The following is a 23,489-nucleotide window of genomic DNA, read 5'->3' on the forward strand; positions in this document are numbered from 1 at the left end:
CTCGCCCCCCATGCACTCGCCCCCCATGCACTCGCCCTCCATTCACTCGCGGGCCGAGTCACCTCCGAGCACTTCGGTGCCGAGCAAGGCGAGCTCTTTCAAACTGTCATCGCGCAAGAGCATCTTCCGCCGACGCCCGCGCACTGGCGGCAGTGAGGCAAGCCCGGCGCCGGATTTCGCGAGCTCCCATTCCCATGCGCATTCGCACTCGACTGAGCGGACGTACGCTGCGGAATCTCCTGTGCTGCACGGCGCGTCGCCTTTCGGCGGCCTTGGCGTCGATATGGGTGAAGGCTCCAACATGGGCCACGCGCAGAGGCCAAAATTCAAGAGAACGCAGACAGGTTCGTCACATGCAAGCTCAGGTAAGAGTGAAGCTCACTCTGCTGCTGCTGCCGCTGCTGCAGTCACAAAGGAACCTCAGCTTCTGAGATCGACGACACCGACCGCCAGCCAAGCTCAGCTCCTGCAGGCCAACCCTTCCTCTGATCTGCGACTAATGAACCTGCAGCGGCATGCGGATCAACCGCCATTGCCGCTGCCAGCACCAAAAGCACCGACCTTATCTCGCGGCCCTTCCTTTCGTCAGGCGCGTGGCCCAGAGTATGGGTACAACGGACGCACGCGAAGCAACTCCATGGTCTCCCTCGGCAGTGTTGGCGGTGCGCAAAGTCAAAGTGCAGGTGGCGAGCGCATGAATGCGTCGGGCTATGGCGGCCCTGTGCTGGAAATGTCCAAATTGGACAGCGCTGGTGGTGCTGCCGGACTCTTCGGTGGCGGGGGAGGAGGTGTGACTCGTCAGAGAACGTCTTCTTTGATCCCGAGCTTGCCTTTCCTCGGGAGCCCTCGCATACGCACGCTGTCGAACGGAGCAAATAGTGGCTCATTCCCAACGGCGGGCCCAGTGCCAACTCCGCTTCTGCCAAGCAGTCATGCCTTTGCTCCTATCTCTTCCTCCTCTTCCTCTTCATCGGTGCAACAGACGAGTGCAGCGATGAGCAATGCCGTCGCGGCAATAACTGCGCGCGATACTGTCCTTCAAAATGCGCTCCGTCGAGCGTCAGCTGCATCGAAGTTTACTGCCCCTCTTGCTACTCCCGAGCCAATCCTCCTCGCCCGGGGTAACCTGCCGCTGACGACTAGCTCTGCGTCATCATCCACGCCAAGTTTGGCTCTCGTGTCCGCCTCTGCCTCTGCATCGGCATTAGCTGCATCCCCGACCCCTTCCTCCACACCCGTGAGCGGGCGCATCTCTCTGGACCCCAACAGCCCAGTTATGACGCGCACGACGCTTCCGCCCTCCGCCGAAGAAGGGGCTCCACCACCAGCTATCTCCGTCGCGTCGGCACCGAGCGGCCGTCTGGAGCCTTATGAGGACGAGAGCCCGGATGAGTTCATGCAACGAGCGGCGCACAGCCTCGAAAAGTCCGAGCTGGCCGTCGCACTTGCGTCACATGCAGTTCCGTTCTACCTCGAGGCCCTGCAAGCTTGTATGCGACGATTCCAGTTCGCAGGTAATGCCCTGGACATCGCCCTGCGCAAGCTACTCATGGAGCTCTGTTTGCCGAAGGAGACCCAACAGATCGATCGCGTGATGGAGGCGTTTGCGATTAGGTATAATGAGTGCAACGAGGGACTATTCGCATCTCCAGGTGAGTCTTAGTGCTCGAACCTTGCTCTGCTCCATCATTGTCTGACACGTCTACACGCTTTTCTAAGACCAACCGTACATCCTTGCCTTTTCGCTCATGATGCTTCACACGGACCATTTCAACAAAAACGCAAAGCAAAAGATGAGCAAGGCTGATTACGTTCGCAACGCTTCGTCCAGCGAGGCTCCGATTGAAGTCCTCGAGGTCAGTTCGAGCGGCTTCGAAGCGACTCTCTCTGTACTGACCCTACACTTTATTCCAGTACCTTTATGACAACCTCATCTTCACGCAATTCATCTTTGTCGATGGCGACAAGCGCATCGGTATCCGCAGGCCTTCGGAAAGCAGCACTGGCTCGAGACTAGCATCACTGACGTCCGGCGGCTCGAGCTCGAACAGGAACAAAATCGATGCGTACGGCATTATCACACAGGGCCGCACGCATGAGCTTACGCCAAACATCGGAGACATCATCCAGGAAGACTCACCCTTCTCGCTTGGGATCGACTACTCAACTTTCGATACGGAGATGCTGCGTCGCGCTTTCAGCAATGCACCCACGATCGAAATTGTCACACCGCCACGGTCAGGCATTCCGATCGGTGCCGCATGGAGCGGCAATGCTCAGGGAAATCCTGCAATGATGTCATACGTCATGGAACAATCCGAAGCCATAGTGACACTCAAGGTAACCAAAGTCGGTGTATTGAACCGCAAAGATGACCCGATCGAAGGAAGCGGCAAGAAGCATGCGAAGAAGTGGAAGCAATGGGGCCTGATCCTGACCAGTGCCCAGCTTCTCTTCTTCAAAGACACAATCTGGACTAGTGCTCTGCAGTCGCAGATTGCAGATCAAGTCGGCGATGCGCAAGTCCACGGAGATCCAATCAAAGTCAACATCACTCCTCGCATTACTTATTTTCGGCCTGACGGCGTCCTCTCGCTTGGCGACGCCATCGCTGTCCTTGACGAAAGTACTGCTTGTCTGCCGAACGCATTCAGGCTATATGCGGAACAGGCAGGACAGTCCCGGCAATACCTCGTACAGGCATCATCGCACGAGGAGATGGTGGACTGGATGACAAAGATCAACTACTGTGCGGCCTTCCGGTCGGTGGGCATCCGCCGTCTCGATATCTTCTTATCAGACGAGCGGGTTCAGATGATGCGCACCGAGTTGTTTAACTCTTCGATCTCCGGCTCATCTGCTTCGATTTTGTCATCTGATTCTTCGGCAAGTTCGCAGCAGGCATCGGGCAAATTTGATGATTTGCTACGCGAGTCTAACGTGCAGATTCAGCGTCGACTTAGGGAACGAGCCGAGCAGGTGGCGCCGAAAGTGGGCTTGTTAGATAACACCCTTCGGGCCTTGCATCGCGAACTCGAAGAGCATCTGCGGCTGGCGCGTCACTTTCACATCATGACGCCTTTCCAGAAGAGCACGCGAGAACGGATCGAGGCAGCTGTGGTACCGCTTGCAACGAAGGTGCGAAGACTCCGTCTGGAAGCGTTCAAAGCCCACAATAGGGGCATCATCCTCGCAAAAGAGTGCGATCACTACAGGAGGCTCTCAGACACATCGACTCCCGTCATACCACTCTCTACGGATGATCTGTCCGCCAGGGCACAAGAGCCAATGATACCTAAGAAGGAAACCGAGGATAGATTGAGCGTGCCGGGCTCCGATGCAGCAGCAGGACTGCGTATCAACACATTCCCCAGCTCTTCTCGACAGCGGCCTCTTGCCGAAGAATTTACACCGACGCTTCGATCTTCGCAGGAAAGCGATGAGAAGACAGGCAGGCGAGGCGAGACAAGCGATTTCCCCTCTGATAGCCCTACCACGCCGGCCAGGCCTGGTCTTCCATGTCAGACCTCTGATGGCGGCCCTCCATTAACTCCCATATGGAGCCTTAAATCACCGACAAGCAGCGCGGCTACCATGACGCCCGTTACCGAATCGCCGATTGACTCATTGACAGATTCGGGTAGTGTTGGCAATCTTTCGAGCTCGAGCGTAACACCCTCTAACCTGGCCTCTATAGAAGAGGCCGCTGATTGGCATGCAACCGCTGCAGCGCAGGAGAAGCGCGTCAGTCTGGCCGCCTTGCCGACCATATCTGCGGATGATGTCGAGACGCTTACGCGGGTTCACAAGAACGGGAGACGCTCACAACAGAGGTCTACAATCGATAAGGACCTGTTCACGCCGCCAAATTTCAGCATGAATGATCCTGGACCGTTCGCATAGGGTCACCTTGATTCAGTTCAAACCCAATCACCGCTTTCCGTGCTTGAAAGACCATACACACTCTCTTTTCGCCTTTTCAGAACAGGCACGCACTGCACCCACGTTCATTTTTCTTTCTGTATCATCTTGAGTTGGGGCCTACAAACGTCATGGATGTCTATCTCTGTATTCTCAACAGTCCAAAAAATAGTCCTTCTGGGTTCAAATTTACTGTGCTCTGACTCGATGTATGCATACAATGGATCTTGCTCTACAGGTCAGCCAAAAAGCGTCCGACGACTTCAAACGAAGCAATCATGACTCCGCATGCAGGTGCAACTTTTGCCACGCGAGGAGAAAGGCCCCGGAAGAGACCAGGCATACCCTCCATCGTGTAAATGTGGCGCAGAATGGCAACTGTGCGAGCGCTCGCATTGCGTTGCGGGCGCTGGGCCTGCAGCTGCGCAACTCTCTCTGTGCCATTTCCAGTGTCACTGTTGCCTGCGCTGGCTTGCAGTCGAGTCTTAATTAAATCGAACGGATGCGTGGCAATGGCCGCGACAGTTCCTGACGTTGCGCCGCTGACGAAGGCGACGATGAACTCTTCGCGTTGTCCCTTTGCATTCCCTTCGCCCAATCCGCCGCCGGTAAGGGCGCGCTTCATGGCCTCGTACCCAGTAAAGTAGATCGCGCTGAAGGGCACGTCGCGCCAGAGGGTGGAGCCGAGGCCGCGCCAGAGAACCGTGACGCCGTCGCGCGTTACCTGGGCGCGCAGCGAGGTGAGCGTCGCGCCGAGTGAGTTGGACGACGATAAGGACGAGGAAGCTTGGAGACGCGTGCGCACGAGCTCAAGTGGCGTGACGAGCGTAGCGGATAGCGCGCGCGACAAGGCGCCTGCTGCAAGTGACGCGAGCAACGTGTGCGTCGTTACGCCCTGCAAATTGCTATTGTTAGCGCCACCAACCGCCACATAAGTTGCACGGTTTCGCACAGCGGCGCGCTCTTCTTTTTCGAGCGAGAGGAAGAAGGCACGGAAAAAGTCGTAGCATGTCATGTACGTCACCTGGCTCGGGATGGTCATGGCCAGCGTTGGTGTGAGGCCGCGCCAGAGCCCCTTGATCCCTTCCCGCCTTCCAACTTGGACAAAGCCATCGCGTATGCCCGTTAGGCGGGTAGAGGTAGAAGGTGTAGTGAATGAGGTGGATGAGGAAGATGAGGTCGCCGCACGGCGACTGTGCCCTCCTTGCTGAAGCGCCGAGACGAGCCGCGACCATGAAGGTTTTGCGTCGGCTCCTCCTGTGGTAGCTTGCGGCGCTGTGGCAGCGACATCAAGATAGGCGAGCGGCCCGGCCGTCTGCAGTATGCGCTGAGCTATCGCTCGATCCGGAAAGGCGCAGGTGGAGGCTGATTTCATGTTGCGTGGCAGATGCTGCGGCACGGAAGTGGAGGAGTAGAGCTGATACGAAGATGTAGCTGCTTGTCTAGTCAGCCTGCCACTTGCGCTCGCAACCGATGTCGAGGAGCTTCCTGATACCCCTGCATGACTACCAGCAAGAGCTTGAAAGGAGGATGTCGTGCGATCAAGGCGAGGGTCGTACCGACAAGCCAAAGAGTCCTTCTGAGCATTGTCGAGAAAGAATGTTGGCTGGCAGCACGTTGCTGGATTGCTGGAGGAGGCTGCTACCGCTGAGGCAGACAGCGCCGGAACAGCGCGCTGTTTCCCAAACGCTTTTTCGGACATTCCAGCCGTTCCGGCATTCGCAGACAGGGTCGGCGGAGGAAGATGTTGTGAAGGTACGAAGAGGGTTTCGGGAGGTGTTTGCATCTGCAAGCGAGTCTTGACTACGTCGAATGGGGTCACTGCGGTGAGACATAGAGGTAAGAAAATGGTCAGTGACCTTGTGTCAGTGGGCCGTCAACCCACCTCGACTCGTTTGAATGAGGCGCAAAGGACTTACTCAAAAACGAAGTCGTGATAGCTCCCGTGCATGCTGCTATAGCCTTCCTTGATCTCGACACAGGCTTGCGGCCGGTTGGGGTAAGTTGTTGCTCATCTTGAAGCTTGACCGACGACGAACTAGGCTGTTGCTGCTCGCGCTTGTGCCCAAGCTCACGCGCATGCACCCGCTGCTCTTCCCAGTATGCCTCGGCAAGCGCATTATACGCCGTGTTGGCGCCTGCTGAGGCCATTTCTCCCAATTCGCCTGTACGACTGCGTGCCAGCAAAGTAGAAGGGTAATATAACAGTGTACGCTGTGATAATTTGAAGACGATGCGCGACGGGTTGGAAGGCGTGTGCTCTTCCTTAGTCGCGGTGGTCGACCGCAAGCGTCTTCTGTCGAAGACGATAGCAAAGATCCGTCCCTTTGCGAGCTCGAGGCGGGAGCAGTATGCGAATGGGCAGAGACAAAGCAATGGATCCGACCTCCCTCCTGAGCTTATAAGGGTCAGACGATCATCGATAGATCAGATCTTGGCTGAATCTTGATATGGCCTTAGTTTGAATGGTGATGACCTCAACAAAAATGTGCAACTGCGCGCGACTACTAAAGACCGGGGGAGTCCCGTCGGGGGGTACGTAGCTTGGTCGCGGCATCTTTCACCAGACAAATACTATGGTCTTGAATACCTGCATCGCACAATAGGGTATAGTTTGAGGGCACAGCGACGCGAGCAATTCTATGAGCATTAGAAGCCTGAGGCAGGGCTCAACCCAGCATTTGCTAGACCACTGCTTCTGCAACGTCGTCCGTTGACTTGAAGGTGTCATTGAATGTGGAACAGCAAGCGTGAGCAAAGAGGCATGCAAGACGGCGATACCTGCCCGCTGAGGTAAAGATCTTGCGTGAGCGTCTTGCACAAAAGGCAGGGACCTCCCGCTGGGCGTGGATATAATTCTCATCTGATTTTCTCGCGTTCATGTCAAAGATTGGGGCGGAATCAACGGGGAGGGGCCCGTTCAGTCAGCCAAGCTGGGTAAATCCTCGGGGGCTTCTTGGCTGGGCCGGTAGAAACACTCTGTAATCCGGTGATTTTCGCACCGCAGCTTCAGCATTCCGTTGTTGCAGGTATGACTGTCTGGGCTGCTCGCGTGACCTTTTCCGGTGTGCATGCAATATTCTTCTCGGTTCGGCACCGCCGACGGGCCATAGGCACTGCAGCACTGTGGCAACAATCCACAGCCCAGATGTAGCCACGCTCATTCTTCTTTTTTTCTCCAATTTTTTTGGTGTTCCATCACCTCATTTTCTCGCGCCCAGAACCGTCCAGCAGCGACTGACATTGCGGCTGCCCATTATCGCTGGCATCTCTTCCATTCCATCCAAAGCCATCCATCCATCCACGAGCACAGACCACAGTACAAAGACCTCAACAGAGCAGAGCACAGCAGAGAACAAAACAGACTGGCATCCTTCCTGCGCAGCAAGGACATATTGACCGTCAACAGTCCGACACGTGATCGAAAGGTTCAGTTTCTCGCATTCCCGACACCAGTACCCACCGCCAAGACCAAAACATTTGCTTTCCACCCACAAGGGGAAAGAGCATCTACCGCAAGAGAAGGTCGACTGATCAATCGACGCGCTACTGCTCGTTCCATTAGGTCCTTCGTATCAAGTTTCGGGCCTGCATCAACGCCTGGCCGCTCCTTGCTTCCTATTCCCCGCTACTTCACACCCTCTTGACATCACTGAATCAATTCACACGCCGCGCGATTTGCAGTTTGTGACGCACAGAAACGAACAACTGTGCACCTGCTAGCGCACTCAGATCATGGACTCTGCTTCCGCTGCTACTCCTGCCTCTAACAACACTTCGCAGCTTCCTCCCAACGCCGCCGCCGCTTCCAAGCTTGCACTCGACAGCGCCATGGCGGCAGTCTCCAACGGCGCAGCACCAAAGGCCGGCCTTTCAGGGCGGTCGCAACAATCTGCAAACGGGTCTGCATCGGCCGAGAACGATACAACAGCAGCAGCATCAACAACATCAACAGGAAAATCAGCAGCAGGGGATGAGAGCAAGGAAGAGGGCGAACTGTCGAACGACAGTGGCGTCGACGTCGACGATGCGGTCGCCAAGAACCGCGCTGCATCTGCGTCCGACATGAGGACCGTATTTGAAGACCCAGAGAACTTCAACGTCAAGCATCCGCTCGCGTCACGATGGACTCTCTGGTTCGACAACCCGTCCCAAAGGGGCATGGCCAACATGCGCGGCAGCAAGGACTCGTGGGGCGAGGACCTGAACAAGGTCGTCGATGTCGACTCGGTGGAGGAGTTCTGGGGGCTGTACCACAACATCATCCCACCTAGCCAGCTGCCAGCCAAGGCGAATTACTACCTGTTTAAGGAGCCCATCAAGCCCATGTGGGAGGACCCGGCGAATGCCAAAGGCGGCAAGTGGTCAGTGCAGTTCCCACGAGAGAAGAGCAAGAGCCAGATTGACAACATTTGGCTATACACTGTGAGTTCGAGCCACCTCATCGATCCTGCTCGTTCGCACTCCGGATTGGGGGATCCATTGACGTCCGATGATGTCCTTTTTCACACTCTGCAGATGCTCTCGGCGATCGGGGAGACTCTCGACACGCCCTTCCCGTCCGGCACACCGCGCGCTCTAGCTGACGGGCCGGAGGACGAGTTGATCTCGGGCGTCCTGCTGGCAGCGCGACCGAACTTCTACCGCGTGGCCATCTGGACACGACGGAGTGACCAGGAGACTGAAGAGATTGGCCGGCGACTGATGGACATTGGCAAGAACTTCAAAGTCAACGTGCTCGGCCTCAAGCTCGACGAGAAGGTCAGTAGCAATTATGGTACTGAAATTGAGTTCCAGAGCCATACAGAGAGTGAAAAGAAGAGGGGAAAGAAGACGGTCATCTAAAAGCTACAACTGTTGCTGCGATCAGAAAGGGAAGATGGCGCCTAACGCGGCTCCAAAGGGCACTGCATCTAGTCTTGCAGCACGCTAGTCCCTTCATGCGGCGAGCGCGTATCTACTGCCAGATGCCATGGCGTCCCTTACATGTGCTGGCGCCATCAATTTCACGCAGAGCATATGGAGAAGGGAGGGGGGAAGAGGAAGGGGAGGATGGCCCTGGGCGGCCGGAGTTGTCTGAGATAGGAACTGGTGGCGCGCTGGAGCATCTGGAACGAGAAGCGCAGACGGCCAACGCGACGCAAACGGTTACGTTGGCTCCCACGACTCTATACAATGGCTCGTGGCCCTGGCGGCACAAGGCGGCACCACTCCAGCCTCTTCTCCCTTTCATCGGCATCAGCTACGAGGCACGGGGCGACTGGCTGTAATTGTACCACTACTACTACAACCAAAAATAGCTTGCACAAATACAAAGCGAGATGTCTCATGGTGCCAGCTGTGTAGTGCGAGGGCGCAGAGCAGCATCTGGTCTCTAGAAGCAGCCAAGAAAGGATGATGGTGACCTGAGTTGTGGCCGTCGGTCTCGGACTGCCGATCCGCACATCGCGCTGATCGTCTATGACTCTGCACAAGGCCCAGCGCGCGTCCCATCTAGGTACGTGCAACAGGAAAGGAAGTAACCTTTGCGAGAAGGAGGATGACAGCATCTACCTGTACTGTCGCATACAGTCATTCCACGTTGTCATTGAATGGGGTGCGTTGTATCTTGGGCAGGTACATCTCATCAGAAAGTGATCTTGCATTGTCATTCATTGTTCGCTTTCGCAGTCTTCCGACATTTGCTGCCGTCTGGCCATCATGCCATCAGCTGGATGTGGTGCATCGATCCAGTGCCATTTGCGTTAAATATGTGATTTGACCCAAGCACGACCAAACTTTGCAGCGTTGTGGAATCTGTGCGGCCCCATGCCAGCTTCCCGAAAGCGGCCGAGCTTTGCCCACATTGGGGAATATACGTACACAAGACCAGGGCGAGAACGAACCGGACAAAATCGCCTACATCTCGCCCCCTCCCCCCCTGTGCGGGGAATCGCCCCTCCGCCCTCTGGAGAGTGCCGGAGACGGAGGTGCTAGGCTGTAGGCAATTGCCCGCAAGCAGAAGTGGTTCTGGTGCCAAACAATGGTATGCACCTCCCCTCGCGCATGTGTTACGACGATGTATGTTCTACACGCCGGCCGCTGCTCTGCCCCCCATTGCTGATGATATGGGCTGTGGAGCTGGTAAAATTGGCCTTCCAATTGGATGGGTTACGGGGGCAAGGACGCGCCAGTCCTGCCAAACCTTCTAGAGTATTCAGCACAACTTTTGCATCTTCACCGCGTCACGCGCAAAGCATTACCACCCCAGGCGGGGCGCGAATTAAAGCAGCCAGCCAGCGCTCTTTCTTTGTTTTTGCTACCGTTGGCAACGACGCGACGCGCGGGGGCGGGGCGTTGTGGGCTCGGCGCGTTGTGGCTTCCGCCCCTCCTGTATCCATACCTTCACCTCGGCTTTTTAGCAGTTCTCTCTGGACACGCTGCGACCAGCCGACCACAGGATCCCAGCTTGCATCCACCCAGACATCCTCATCCACAAGCCCCTGGCCATCCGAGCAACACCACCGCCCTGCCACTTTACACGTTCCTTTCACCCGCTTCGTGCACCGCGTGGAGACGCGCTGCAACCTGCGACAGCACCGCTCTCTTTTCTCTGTCAAACAGGACGCCATCCAAGTCGCCAGACAGGCGAGGCAACGTAGGCTACACGGCCACGTGTGCAGGTATATCCAGCTGTTGTTGACGAAGAGCAAGAGGAGAAAATACTAGAGAGTGCAAAGAGAGGATGCCGCCTGCAGGACGGAGATCGGGCAACTTTGGCGGGAAAGTCGTGCCGGGGACCAAGTCGACGAGCAAGCCCAGCAAACCGAGAAGTGAGTCCCGCCCATGTACATATACCCACCCCAAATGTGCAAGAGCGTGGCGATAGGAGACATTGGGCACGGTGAAAAGTGGTGGGTCCGACGCATGGCATCCATGCGGCGCTTGGATTGCCCTGAACAACGCGGTCAACTTGCGGTTGACAACGGCTTGAATAAAAGCACTGCCTTTGCTGCTGGCAGGCACCCATGAGCTTAACTTACATGCAGTACCAAATGACGGTTCTTTGGGTTTCTGGCTGATACCAGCTCTTTCATGCTCGTTCTCGTAGCATCCGTCGGCGACACATCCCTACGCAAAAAACCGCGCTTCCGACCGGGCACCGTCGCGCTACGAGAAATCAGGCGGTACCAGCGCTCGACCGATCTGCTGATCCAAAAGCTTCCATTCGCACGTGTCGTGCGCGAAGTGGCGGATGACTTCATCACCAGCGTCTACGATGGAACAAGCGGCGCCGGCTTGCGATGGCAGTCCAGCGCCATCCTCGCGCTGCAGGAAGCGACCGAGGCATATCTCGTTCATCTTTTTGAGGACGCGTGAGTTTCTGCACGTCATGTCCCCCGCCGCGACGCCGCGCTGAGTAGCACACTGACGCGATATTCTGCCTGTCTGCGCTCATGGATGCTTACCTATAGCAACCTATGTGCAATTCACGCCAAGGTGAGTCTCGGCCGACTCTATTCCGGCACCCTTCCTGTCTGCAAGCTAACAAAGTCACCTTCTGGCTCTTTTATCTTTCAGCGTGTCACTATCATGCAACGAGATATCCAACTGGCCCGACGCATCCGCGGCGTGTGGGGAGGGCTTGGTTGAACCAGACTGATGTGCATTCCGTCGATTCAAAGTCCACTTCATCCTCAACACACTCTGCATTACTCTGACATGACTTTCTCCCAGGCATCGTTCCAACAGCATTTGTACTATCATCAGCATTACAAACAGTTTGGTTGACACAGTCAGCTGTTGCATCCAAATAGGGGCAGGGTTGTTGAATGAGTTGTTCAAAGAGCAAAAGTTTCCACTCGAGTATACTTGCAAGGCCCATTCCTACTTGAATGAAGGAAAGCGAAACGACTCTTTGGGGGGGGTCCACTCCCACTAGGAGCCCATGCCACAGATGCTGAGCTGTCTCATCTCCTGCAACACATTCTCCACCTGGCTGTCTAGATTTCCACTGGCATAGTCATCCCGGACGCTATCGTTGAAGAAGCGCTGCACGCCGCCCATCTTTTCGTAGCCTTCCTCGGCAAACTTGGCCTGCATCCGGATCATCGCCTCGAACGATGGGTCCAAGTACGGGATGCGCAGGCTGTGCAGCTGAGGTAGCTCTTCTCTCAGCTGGTCATCTAGCGTCTCAAAGAGCAGTTTGGCGTCCTCCAACTCCTTCTCTGCCCTATAGGCCACGGCACGCAGAGAGACCAGCAGGTTAGCATAGAATGGCACGAGGCGGGGTAAGGTGGAGCCACGCACCTTGGTAGCTTGCTTGGGTCGTCGCTCGGCTTCTCTTGAAGTTTCCGGTGCTTGGCGCGCGCAGCATCGTAGTCAAGCAGCTGACAGCACCGCAAAAGGGGGTCCGTCAAGAGATGGAAGAAGCAGCCCGTCGTTGAAAGAAATACACACCTTCTTATTCCGCTTCTCGATATTTTTGTTGATCTCGGGAAAGTAGCTGGAAAGCTTGCCAATCGGCTCGAGCACCGTCGCGCGGAAAGGAGGATCAAGGTCGCGCGCTATGCGGCCGTCGAGGTCGTCTGCGGCTCGCTTGTAGGCGTTCGCGGCGATCGCTGGCTCACTTGCATCCGAGTAGAACGACTCTACCGACTCGGCGATGCGCAGCTGTGCTGCTGAGATGCCTGTTGTTCGAAAAAGACGAAGCTTGTCACACTCGATGCTGTTTTCCCTCACAACCGCGTGCGCTGTGCACTTTCAAAGAGAGAATATGCCCAGCTGGAGATCGACGCACCTCGAACAGCATCCAGGTATCCCTTTGCCTCCTTCTGCAGCGCCCCTGCCTGCTTCTCCAGGTTTTTGGCCGTTGCTACATTCTCAGTGAACGCGACATCGTCTGTGCGCTCGACCTGCCCGGTCTTCTGCATCACCGATGTTCCGGCGCGGTTGATGGCCTTTGTGAAGCCTTTCCACGACATGATGGGCCACAGTCAAGGTCGAGTCGAGTTGGAATCGGTATCGGGATCGTGCGTGGATTAACGGGTGCGTCTACGTTCCTGCCACCTACTTCCTTGTGCCTCGCGGATCCAGCGCAGCTTTGGTGGTAGCAACGATAAGGGCACCACTATGCCGGCAAATTGAAGTGTATGTATTCAAAGTGTGTCCGGGTCATCCAGCCGCTGATTCCATTGATAGGCAGCATCGATCCATGTATGTGTGTGTATACGCCCACGACACACGCCTGGTCTGAGTCGTCGGTGTTGGCGCCACTCGGCAGCTCACCGATCTGCTGCTGGAGTCTCAGTCTCTCTTAACCCTCTCCCTCTCAGGTGTCTATGGCCGGTCCGGGCAGTGCACAGCCTTTCTTTTTTTCTCTGGAATTGCTTCAAGAAAAGAAAGGTCTCAGGATTTTGCACGTCATCTGTGCGATTGGGAGATGGGCGCGCCACGATTTGTGCGCGTCCAAACAGTGTTGTTGATTAAATTCCCATAGGGTTGTTGATTCGTACTTTGACGGGCCTCTCGCCCGTTCCGCTCCACTCTCTGGGAACATCGCATCAACTTTGGCAACAGGTTGCTGCGCTTCGCCAACGTCATTGTACATGGCATCGATCATCTACAGCATGTGCAAACGTGATGGAGACACTAGGGCTTGCTGTGGAGGTCACACTCCCAATCTACAAACGCGGCCAACGCTTCATGTCGACCTGGAACTCGCAAGGAGGCCAGCGATGCCTACTTGCTGCCGTTCAAGGCGCGGCAGCTGACAGTCCTCTAGTTCCCCGAGTCTGATGGCTCGCAAATGATTCGCATTCCTAAGTACATGCACTTTTTATTCATACAGGTCTTTACTCCGCAGCAAGAATTTGAGCCTCATCGAACTAATGGTCCTCCGCCTTGAAGTACCATAGGAGCTGGCCCTTTTCGTCACCATATGCGTTCCTATAGCGCATACAACCCATAATGGCCATGATGAACATCCATCAACTCCGCGTATCAAGTTGTCTTGGACAACCATGCGCAAGTATCTCGTTTCCCTCAATGTAACCCCCATCCTCGCACCGTCACCTACATCGTTTGAAAAGGGGGGGGTGGACAGGGTCACAATAAATAAACTTTCGGCTGACGAGATCTATCACCTCGGGTGACCGGTAAGACCTTTCATTGACGTTCATGGGTATTAGCCCCACTTTTGCCCCTGACGTGACTATTTTTTCCCATCCATACAGTGAAACAAATGATTGACAGCGTGAAACCTTTCACACGTATCTGAGCGTCACTTCCACCACCATCCCCTTTAAAGACTTGGAACCTGTGTTCGGCGGTAGGGATAAGCTTGTTCAAAGATACGTTGTCAGAATCAGTATCATTCATATACGTTTCAAACATCATGTTCCATCCAGTTTTCTATCTGTTTTACGATGAGTTATTATCCCAAGTCGATATGGTTCGATCCTAAGGAATCTTTCTGTCAGTTGATCCGTCATGTCATGCATCAGTGAAAGGCTGAAGGTCAGCAAAACATTAGGCTCATCCGCCGGCCATGGTGTATGATGTCACCGGCCAACCGTCATTCGTGACTAGGAGCAGCTGTCGACGCGTTCGGCCACAGCGGCAAGTGTAGCAAGCAGATCGAATTCAGCTCGCATCAATTAGTATTCTCGTTTGATGTGCGTAGCACATCTTGTGTGGATGCAACACCATTCTCATACAGCGTAAATAGTAATCACACGCATCTCATCGCATTCGATCTATGTATTTAGTCCCCAAAGAATTCACTGCCGCCTCTGTCCAGAAAGTGATTGACACATGATCCTGCTTGCTTCTGGCGCCCTATTCCCTGAAGATCCCGACCTGCCGACGAGAAATGAGCTAGGGTGACACATGAGTCCACTTCGCCGATATGCTCGCCCTATCCGCAATCTCCAGGGTGTTGTGGAATGCAGCCTTTCAGAAAAATCTGGAAGGCGTCAATGATGAACATGCCGAAGGTTCCGACACGCGGTGCCGTCGCGTTTCTCTGACATGAGTGCTTCGTGCTGAAGTATTTACCTCTTGGAGTTCATGAGATCGCAGCCAAGCCATGCTTTGGGATGGCAAGAAGTACAGAGCTCTACGACCATAATAAACGATGTTTAGTCGAAGGTTCGACGAACGATGGAATAGTTGTTCGACTCCGATGTCTGCAGCCCCTGTGCCAAGATGCGTAAGTCATTCGCCCAACTAATTGCATCAGGCCATCTCGTACGGACATCCTCAGACGCGCCAGCAGGTGCGATTTTAGGTAATTCGGTGCATCGTCTTTAATCTTGTGCACTTCTGTGTGCCCTTCAAGAGCTCGCCTCCCGTCTCTGCGAGCTCATTGGAACTCTTCGAGAATCTCGAGGAGTCTGGCTGGCAGCGTGCGTGCGCTTGTCCAGGCTCTTGCTGCTGCTTGACAATATTGATTGGCACTGTCTGTTCTTCAGCGCCTTCTAACTGTCGATGGGCCTCGTTTGATTGGCACCTTCTTACTGCATAAAGCTTATCAGCGAGATTTAAACAGAGGCTGGGTGAGTGGCTTTCTCGTTGGCAAACTCCTGCAGGATTTCTTCGAGATGGTCCGACTTTTCCCCAGCATCGTAACAGGTGCAGGGCCTTCTGGTAATACATTGGAAGCTCCAGACCACGGCATGATTGTAAGCTGCTCTTTGTTCGCTTTATGGAGCGCTAGGTGCTCAGCTCGGTCGTTCAGAAAACGGAAGCGTGCTCTTCATTGCCGATCTGTTTTGCACGCTTGTGCTGTCTATTTTCCTTTGGATTAGGTTGAAGTCACGGTAGAGAGGCATGGTAGCACAAGATTGCTCATCCAGCTTTGACTATCATGATACAGTCCTCGCTCAATTTCCGACATACGAAGTGGCAGTCAATCAATGAGCATCCGGACAGTGTGTATGCAATGAAGAGTAAGTTTGATTTGGTGCGTTGAATGAAGCTCGAGATCGAGTTGAAGATCCTGGGAGCCGCCCCACCGTGCATAATATGGAAGAAAAAGGCTTATCTACCGTACAGCTGAATTCAGGAGAGATTGGTGAAAAGGACGAAGCGGAACGGTCTCAAAGCTCTTGTCAAGGCACGCAGCCAACCTCTTTCTGGTACCAAAACCAATGTGTCCAGATATCCTATCCGTCAGATGGAGCTGCCTCTGCAGGCGTCAACGAGTCAATGAGTACATATGCACATTACTACATTGAGGAGTTGAAGGGAGGGACGATCAACGGCCCTCATTGTGTACCAAAGCCAAACAATTGCACGCAACGGACACCCGCGATTTCTCGCGTCACGCCTCACCCACCATACTCGCTCTCCGCGTCTCTCTGTCAAACGCGCCGGTGCGGCGTCAGTTTGCTGCTGTCTGCACACTCACCTCTTCTCCAAGGCGCATTCCATTCAATCGGTTCAGTAGCCGCAGCGGTGGCCTTGGTGGTAGTGGTGCCAACAGTGGGGTCTCAGCTGACATCAGTGGTGGAGCCGAGATGAATGGCTGTAAACGCGGGTTGGCTCGCGACGATGACCTTAATAGCGACGTCGAAGCGATAGAAGTGAAGAAGATAAAACGTGAGGCGAGCGGGGATCTGATGCAGTGTGTCTTCTTCTTTTCGTCTGACTGCCTTTCGTCATTTCGCTTGCTTTCTTTGATTGCAATTACATTTCGAAGTGGCCCCCATTTTCGCATTTGGCAAACCTGAAACAAGCAAGGTCACCCGGCTAAGCCCATTGCCTTCTGTCGTCGCTACTGATGCGTCCTCGTCTGTAGCAACCTCGAGTAAGCACACATATCTTGCTACGAGTCCCCTAGCCATCTCTCTGCCTACATCGTTGCCCAACAAGATCTGTTGGCAGATACATGGAGACAATCAAACTTGTTTGGCGGGGACATTCGGAGAACCTGCCGTTGATTCGTTGCAAGCGCTGCACTCTAGTAGCTCGGCAAAGGGCAAGGGAAAGGCCGTCGTCGCCTTCTTCGACCTGGATTGGACGTTAATTAAGCCACAGGGGAACAAGGTTCGCTCCGCCGATGCTCGAAGTGACTCGATTCGAACTCTTCTGATACCTTTTGCGTCTTCGATGCGTCTCTAGAAGTGGCCAAGTCCAACGGATGAGTTTGACTACGCATTTCTCTTTCCCAATGTGGTTCGGAAGTTGCAGGAAGAGTACCAGAAGGGGTGAGCATTGGGGTATGCTCTTTTCACTTACGTCGATACCGAATTTAAATGCCGCCATTGATACTGCAGGCGAATTATTGTTTTGTGCTCGAATCAATACCAGACACTCACAGGCTATCGCAAGGCACGAGTCAACTTCAAGCCCGCTGAGACCGCCAAGATGCAAGTGTGGCAACGTAAGCTGCTCAACATTGTCCGAGCGCTGCGCATCCCATGCTACATCTTTGCTGCGATGGCCAAGGACGAGTTTCGCAAGCCGCACCGTGGGATGTGGGATGCATTCCTGCAGATATGGGCGTGCGATTTAGGCCGGGGGCGGACGGAACTCGCTATGCTCGCCAGCGAGCCGAGTGGGGACGTCTCGTACTTTGTAGGTGACTTTGCTGGCCGCTTAAGCGACGGTGAGAAGGATAAAGACTACAAGGACACGGACCGCAAGTTCGCCATCAATGCTGGCCTGCGCTTCTTCACCCCGGAAGAGTTCTTCCAAGGCGTCAAGCGCGGTGGAAGGCAATTTGAGCTGCAAGGCTTCAACGCCAAGCAGTTCCTGGCACGGCAGAATTCGACCTCGGAGGCTGCACCGTCGCTGCTGCCAATAGGGACGACGGAGATCGTGCTCTTCGTCGGACTGCCTGGAGCAGGCAAGAGCACTTACTTCAATCGACACTTTCGACCGCATGGCTACCAATGGGTCAACCAAGATATCCTCAAGACAAGGGACAAGTGCCTGAAAGCTGTAACCCAGCATGTGAAAGAAGGAAAGAGTTGCGTCGTCGGTGAATTTGCTATGATGAGCTGATGCGCCATATCCATGGAGCAGCTCCTGACTGCAACATGTCACTTTTTTCCTTATCCCTTCACCTCAGATAATACAAACAGGGACAGGCAAACAAGAGCATATTACGTGGTGAGAACAGCGCAACCCATTCTCTGCATTTCATTTCATTTGTCTGCGCGTCCTGAAAATCTTGGTGCCCGTCCAGAACCTCGCGACACGGCACAACGTGCCCATTCGGTGTTTCCAGTTTGATATGAACATCGAACAGGCTTGGCATCAAAACGTATATCGAGCGTTCTCGCCCGATGTGAGTCCGGCAGACAGCGGTGCGGAAATTATTGAGACGAGCTGAGTGCCTTTGTATGTTTCCCATCGTTGGACTGGCTACTTGCAGAGCACATCAAAAGTGATTCCACCTATCGCCTTCACCTCGTACTCGTCGGGCTATCAGGAGCCGACCAAAGCGGAAGGCTTTGCGGAGGAAATTCACCACGTGCCGTTTGTCTTTAGGTGCGTGAAAGAAAGTCAGAAGTCTCTTTTTACCCCTCTCAAAACGCGCCAGCAGGGCATGCAATCAGCACATTTGACTGATGTCTGTTTGACTTCACCTGCCTCGCTCGCACTTTCAATCCCTCTCTCGTAATTTTCTGGCATTTATAGCGGGACAGAAGAGGAGCGCGAAAGATACCTGCAGTGGTATGCTACGCGCGACGATTTCTGAGACAACGTCGTGCTATCGCCTATCAGAGCTTTATGCTGTTCAGACCCACGGGAATGCCCGAGGCCAACAGAAAACGAAAGGAATGACGGATTGCAGGCAGCAGGAGTCCGTAGACTGTCCTGTATTTCAGCAATTTCCGTATTGTTGCAATTAGGCGGGGAACTCCGTCTTGTGCGACGGTGTGCGGCCGTTTCAAACAGCGACCGGTGTCTTTCCGTTGCAACATCGTGGCCGAGGCGTTCCTGGACTTCTCACTGCTTCACTCTTTGACTCCGCATTACATGAACGAAGTGCTCCATCCTTGCCTCACGCCTGCAGCACTATATGAGTAGGAGGGCTCTATGGTTGACTTATGCTCGCGCAATGCACCTGCTCGTTGCGCTCCTTGCATCACGGTTGCTTACTGTGAATTCGAATCTAGTACCTAGTTGAAGATGAGCGGCCCGAATTCCTTGACCATCTGGCTCACCATTGGCATGGGCTTGGGCCTGGTCGCCGCCTTGATCGGCCCAACACCAACGCGGCTACCTGACAGACTGGCAGTGATACCCGACTCTGCGGTGCATATCGACAACCATATCTACGACAAGGAGGACTTTGGCTGGGACGACGCTGAGCACCCGCTGAAGCTCGTCAATGGCGCGCGCATCCCCTACTTCGTCGACACCCTGCGCGAGAAGCTTGGCAAAGGACCGCTGAAGCTGCTCGATGTCGGCTGTGGAGGAGGTATTGCGACGATCGAGATGGCGGCCGCAGGGTTCAATGTGACAGGTGAGCTATCGTGCTGTAGATCACGGTGATTCACGCCAAGAGACATCGGGTGCGCTGACAGCTCGTACAGGACTCGATGCCTCCGCAATTTCTGTGAAAGCGGCCGAAAAGATGGCAAAGGAACGCAGTCTCAGCATTCAATACGTCCATGGCAGCGCGTATTCGCTGCCGTACCATGACGATAGCTTTGACGCCGTCCTCTCCTCCGACGTCTTGGAACACCTGCACGATGTCCGTCAGGCTCTAAAGGAGGTTACACGCGTGCTCAGACCCGGCGGCGTCTTTGTGTTTGACACTATTAATCGCTCAGTGTTTTCGTGGGTCGTCATCATCCGCCTGATGCAAGACTGGCTTCGCTACATCCCGGAGGCAGTACATGATTGGAAACTATTTAGTAAGGCATTCATTTAGGATCACGCTCCTGCCTACAGTTCGTTGCGCAATCACTGACATGAATGCACTTCCACTTTGACATTGATAGTAACGCCTACAGAGCTTCGACGGGCACTACAAGATGCTGGCTTAGAGCCTTGCCCTTCCGGAGCGCAGCATGGCATGCGTCCGACTTTCCGCCTGAACCCGCTATCCATCAGCCGCAGGCTGATCAAGCAAGGCCCAGGAGCTTTTATCGATGTATGGAAACAGGATATGTTTTTCATGGGCGGTTCATACCTCGGGTACGCAACAAAGCCATAATCTCAAAGATCTATATCGATGAATGCTTAGCGTGCCGACGGCCCGTCTGTATTAGTGTCGCTAGGAAGCAATTTTGCAATTATTGACAATGTCGCGCAATGCATCGTGGCTACCGGCCGCCTTGATGTCGTTGACCATGAACGCTCGTTCCTTGCTCGGCGGCCGAAAGCGGTCGGTGTCAATTATGTAGAGCAGGTGCTGCTTGATGTACTCGAGACGCGGTACCGCACCGTCTGCATGCTCGACTTGGTCTACAAGCCACAGATACTGTCGACAAAGCTCGAGGGGTTGCACTTCTTGACCGGAGAACAACGCCGGGTTCTCAAGGAGATGTTCTCCGACCATTGCGCCGTCTGCTCCAGTTGCTGCGAGGTTGCGGCGGACGTCCTCGAGCGACCGCACGTTGCCGTTCGAAATAATGACAACCGAATCTGCCAGTCCAGCTTCCTGTATCCGCTTCACAATCTCTGCGACGACCTCAAGTCTTGCGGCACCATATCGACGCCGAGCGGTGGAGGCGTGCCGTGCATGCAGCGTGATCATACTCGCACCGCTGTTTGCTAGCTGCAGTGCCAGCTCCGCCGTCCTTTCTGTCTGTTCGCATAGCCTGAGCTTGACGCTGACCGGCAGGCCAACTTGGCTCAGCGAACGGACTAGGGCATTGACCAGCGGCCAGTCTTTCAGATTGAGCAGGTATGCTCCGTAGTGGCCTTTCTGTGCGCGGCGCTGGGGACAGCCGAGGTTCAAGTCGAAGCCGTCTGCGAGATCACTGAGGGATTGTGCAGCATCATATAGTTGCTGTGGATCATCCCCAGCTAGCTGGACAATCTGCGGAAAATTCTCTTGCTTTTCCCGTAGCTTCCGGCCCAGCTCTAGCTCTCGGCGTAGTTGGCGAAAAAGAGCAGGGTCGCCGATTAGGTCGTTGGCGAGGTACATCTGCGTGAAGGTCATCTTACAGCCGTGGCGCAAGCATAGCAGGCGGAAAGCGACATCGCTTTGATTAACGAGTGGTGCTGCGATGTACCGAGTAGCCTCTCGCGCCCAATGTGCGTGCCAACGTGGTGGAGAATTGGGCTCAACATCATTTTGACCGACATCGTGACCGAGGTTGTCGAGCCTTGGTGCTGTCGGCATAGGCAGTGACGCAGGGATGGACCTTTGCTCTGGGGATCGAAAGCCCTGGAATCTGCCGAGCAAGGGGTCAAAAGAATGCGCACGATAACACAGCTCTCATTGGCAATGAGCGAAGCTTGAGCTAGAGCGCCTCGTTTCGCCTCTCGCGGCGTGAAGCTCGAAGAGGGTCGTCGCTTGATAGTAGGCTTTTAGAGTAGACATCCATTTCGAAAGGCGGACTGACACCATCATGCTGGAAACTTGATGGCTCGTTGTATCGGCTGAGAGGGCCGAAAAGGAAGCGTAGAAAGAATGGGGTCATTACATAATGCTCGTGTGTGAGTCTTATTCCATGACGCCGCCTAGGCCGATTTCAGACCGTTCGGCCACTCCTTGGCTCACACTTTTCATTCAAAGCTTCATGCCTTCATCCATGTGAGGCAAGGCGACAAACACTAGGCATCGGGAGGGCAAGCGCGCCACGAACCCATTTCCCGGATTGCCGAAATGAGACTGTTTAGAGATGTCAGAGGCCAGAAGGGACTCTTGCTGAGAGAGGGCTCAGAAAGTTGAGATCATGACGGCACGTGCAGACGTAATCCAGGGCTTAAATGCACATGTCCACAAGGTCGACCATTTGACTCCATTGATCATAGATTTGAAGCGTAGATGCTTTGCCACTTGCTGTTGCGCCTTCCTTCGCACCCTATATAAAGGCTTGTACCCCTTGCTCATTTCTCTTTCTCGCAGCGAACACATCCAACGCCCTAAAGCGAAATTTTCATACTATTTCCAACTTTTGCTCGTGTATCCTAGCGAAAACATCCCTAAAATCAAGGTGAATGCTCAACACATGGTCAACACGGTGCCGCGTCGCGTTCTAGTGAGTTCTAGTCGTCAATTCTTCTTGCCATCCGTCCGCCTTAGGGCCAAACGGACTGACCTGAAGATTCATGACTTTCGACATTTTGCAGGCAAGGCCCTCTTGTCTCCCCCACTACGCTAACCGTTTCAATAGCACCACATCGTAGGCAAAGGATGCCGCGAATCAAGTCACAGCGGACACCAGGGCGCAAGCGGAGAAGGGTGCAGACCATACCCGGGCCGGTGTTGAAGAGGCCAAGGTAAATGATCACAACATGGCGTCCAGTGTCAGCGCTAACGTGGAGGAAGCAAGTGACAGCTTGAAGAACGCTGCCGAGCCGGTCAAGGGCTACGGTACACCAGCTAGCAGTGTCAAGAAAGGGTTCACAGACGTAACTAAGACTAGCCGCGAAAATGGCAGCACGCTGGTCGATGAGGCCAAGTCGACCGCGCGGAAGGTCCCAGACGGTGCCAAAAAGGCCACGGGTACGGTCAGCAAATAAGGAAGCTGCGGCTGTGACGCTTCGATGTGGGATGTCTGTACATTGTACTTGGCAATCGCGTGTATCGCTCCGTCGCGTTGGGACGGCATCTGGCGGACCCGTAAGATTGCACTTTCCATTGTCACCGTGCATCGGATCTCTAACCTGCTCTCCCTCTGCTCCATAGGGCCGCGGCCTGAAGAATGGATGAAATGAGGCTCAATTGATGGACATGATTCCAAAGCCATTATGTTTTTCAATTTTTGTAGACATGCCATGAAGTCTGTAGTTCTGGCTGCTGAGCTTATCAATTCTTGTCTTTCAGACCCGCTCGTTCGCGGGCTCACGCTCACGCGACTAGGACCGCTGAATCGCACCTTCACTCTGCTGACACTCGATAATGCTGCTGATGCCCCGCATCCTTAAACTCGATCAGCCCTTTACGCCCGTGTTCGTCAGTATCCGCGCATCATCGCATCATCGTGCAACTCCGCATAGTCTGCAGCACCAATCCTAGCCGACATTATGTTGACTTTCACTGCATCCAGGAGCTCGCTTCGGCCGGCCGCTTTGCTGTTACCCGACCCTCTGAACACACTTTTGCCTTGAGCCATGCTTCATGGAACCCGCAAGATCCCCACGCGCCTACCGATGATGAAGTATGGGGCTCAGAAAAGGTGGGTGCCACGGCTGGGTCATGTTTTCGAGTCGAATTTTCCTGAATGCCGTATGTGTCACATTATGCTTCATATTCACGTTCGTTGTGACCATCCCGATTGTAACACAGATCACATATGTGCGCCACACGAAAACCACATTAGATGAGTCGGTTCATATTGGAGAGGAAGAAAGTCAGCGCAATCATCTGCAGACGGGCAAGTCCAAGAAGGAACAACTGGACAGCATACTAGGTCACGCTTCGGGTAAGGGGTCGGCCAGGGTAAGGAGACGTC

General features: G+C 54.4%; 9 protein-coding genes across 9 annotated transcripts; 5 read left to right on the plus strand and 4 right to left on the minus strand.

Annotated features, from left to right (window-relative positions):
- Positions 1-25: 25 nt before the first annotated feature.
- K437DRAFT_266751 (uncharacterized protein) lies at positions 26-3,903 on the plus strand (the record flags this gene model as incomplete). Its single annotated transcript, XM_013389609.1, has 3 exons — positions 26-1,652; positions 1,720-1,856; positions 1,915-3,903. The coding sequence occupies 3 exons, from the start codon at positions 26-28 to the stop codon at positions 3,901-3,903; spliced, it is 3,753 nt and encodes a 1,250-aa protein (XP_013245063.1).
- Positions 3,904-4,112: 209 nt separating this feature from the next.
- On the minus strand, positions 4,113-6,326 carry K437DRAFT_232559 (mitochondrial carrier). The gene is made up of 2 exons (XM_013389610.1): positions 5,841-6,326; positions 4,113-5,742 (listed from the first exon to the last, which is right to left on the minus strand). The coding sequence occupies exons 1-2, from the start codon at positions 6,070-6,072 to the stop codon at positions 4,154-4,156; spliced, it is 1,821 nt and encodes a 606-aa protein (XP_013245064.1). The 5' UTR covers positions 6,073-6,326; the 3' UTR covers positions 4,113-4,153.
- Positions 6,327-7,169: 843 nt separating this feature from the next.
- Positions 7,170-9,148, plus strand: K437DRAFT_254383 (eukaryotic translation initiation factor 4E). The gene is made up of 2 exons (XM_013389611.1): positions 7,170-8,346; positions 8,440-9,148. The coding sequence occupies exons 1-2, from the start codon at positions 7,657-7,659 to the stop codon at positions 8,764-8,766; spliced, it is 1,017 nt and encodes a 338-aa protein (XP_013245065.1). The 5' UTR covers positions 7,170-7,656; the 3' UTR covers positions 8,767-9,148.
- On the minus strand, positions 8,823-9,253 carry K437DRAFT_24060 (uncharacterized protein). Its single transcript, XM_013389591.1, has one exon. The coding sequence runs from the start codon at positions 9,158-9,160 to the stop codon at positions 8,879-8,881; it is 282 nt and encodes a 93-aa protein (XP_013245045.1). The 5' UTR covers positions 9,161-9,253; the 3' UTR covers positions 8,823-8,878.
- A 1,383-nt stretch (positions 9,254-10,636) lies between these two features.
- Positions 10,637-11,696, plus strand: K437DRAFT_24093 (histone-fold-containing protein). The gene is made up of 4 exons (XM_013389592.1): positions 10,637-10,733; positions 10,989-11,276; positions 11,376-11,400; positions 11,482-11,696. The coding sequence occupies exons 2-4, from the start codon at positions 10,996-10,998 to the stop codon at positions 11,551-11,553; spliced, it is 378 nt and encodes a 125-aa protein (XP_013245046.1). The 5' UTR covers positions 10,637-10,733; positions 10,989-10,995; the 3' UTR covers positions 11,554-11,696.
- On the minus strand, positions 11,639-13,255 carry K437DRAFT_254385 (BAR-domain-containing protein). Its single transcript, XM_013389612.1, has 4 exons — positions 12,701-13,255; positions 12,361-12,590; positions 12,211-12,290; positions 11,639-12,133 (listed from the first exon to the last, which is right to left on the minus strand). Exons 1-4 carry the CDS (start codon positions 12,882-12,884, stop codon positions 11,839-11,841), a joined length of 789 nt encoding a protein of 262 aa, XP_013245066.1. The 5' UTR covers positions 12,885-13,255; the 3' UTR covers positions 11,639-11,838.
- A 2,806-nt stretch (positions 13,256-16,061) lies between these two features.
- Positions 16,062-18,772, plus strand: K437DRAFT_254388 (PNK3P-domain-containing protein). The gene is made up of 8 exons (XM_013389613.1): positions 16,062-16,503; positions 16,604-16,950; positions 17,026-17,111; positions 17,181-17,887; positions 17,978-18,018; positions 18,095-18,196; positions 18,284-18,399; positions 18,550-18,772. Exons 1-8 carry the CDS (start codon positions 16,422-16,424, stop codon positions 18,608-18,610), a joined length of 1,542 nt encoding a protein of 513 aa, XP_013245067.1. The 5' UTR covers positions 16,062-16,421; the 3' UTR covers positions 18,611-18,772.
- Positions 18,773-18,895: 123 nt separating this feature from the next.
- On the plus strand, positions 18,896-20,152 carry K437DRAFT_254389 (S-adenosyl-L-methionine-dependent methyltransferase). Its single transcript, XM_013389614.1, has 3 exons — positions 18,896-19,381; positions 19,452-19,775; positions 19,863-20,152. Exons 1-3 carry the CDS (start codon positions 19,045-19,047, stop codon positions 20,075-20,077), a joined length of 876 nt encoding a protein of 291 aa, XP_013245068.1. The 5' UTR covers positions 18,896-19,044; the 3' UTR covers positions 20,078-20,152.
- On the minus strand, positions 19,863-21,456 carry K437DRAFT_254390 (FMN-linked oxidoreductase). Its single transcript, XM_013389615.1, has one exon. It carries the CDS (start codon positions 21,209-21,211, stop codon positions 20,138-20,140), a length of 1,074 nt encoding a protein of 357 aa, XP_013245069.1. The 5' UTR covers positions 21,212-21,456; the 3' UTR covers positions 19,863-20,137.
- Positions 21,457-23,489: the final 2,033 nt, after the last annotated feature.

The sequence above is a fragment of the Tilletiaria anomala genome (assembly GCF_000711695.1).
Source record: "Tilletiaria anomala UBC 951 chromosome Unknown K437scaffold_12, whole genome shotgun sequence".
Classification (NCBI taxonomy): Eukaryota; Fungi; Basidiomycota; class Exobasidiomycetes; order Georgefischeriales; family Tilletiariaceae; genus Tilletiaria; species Tilletiaria anomala.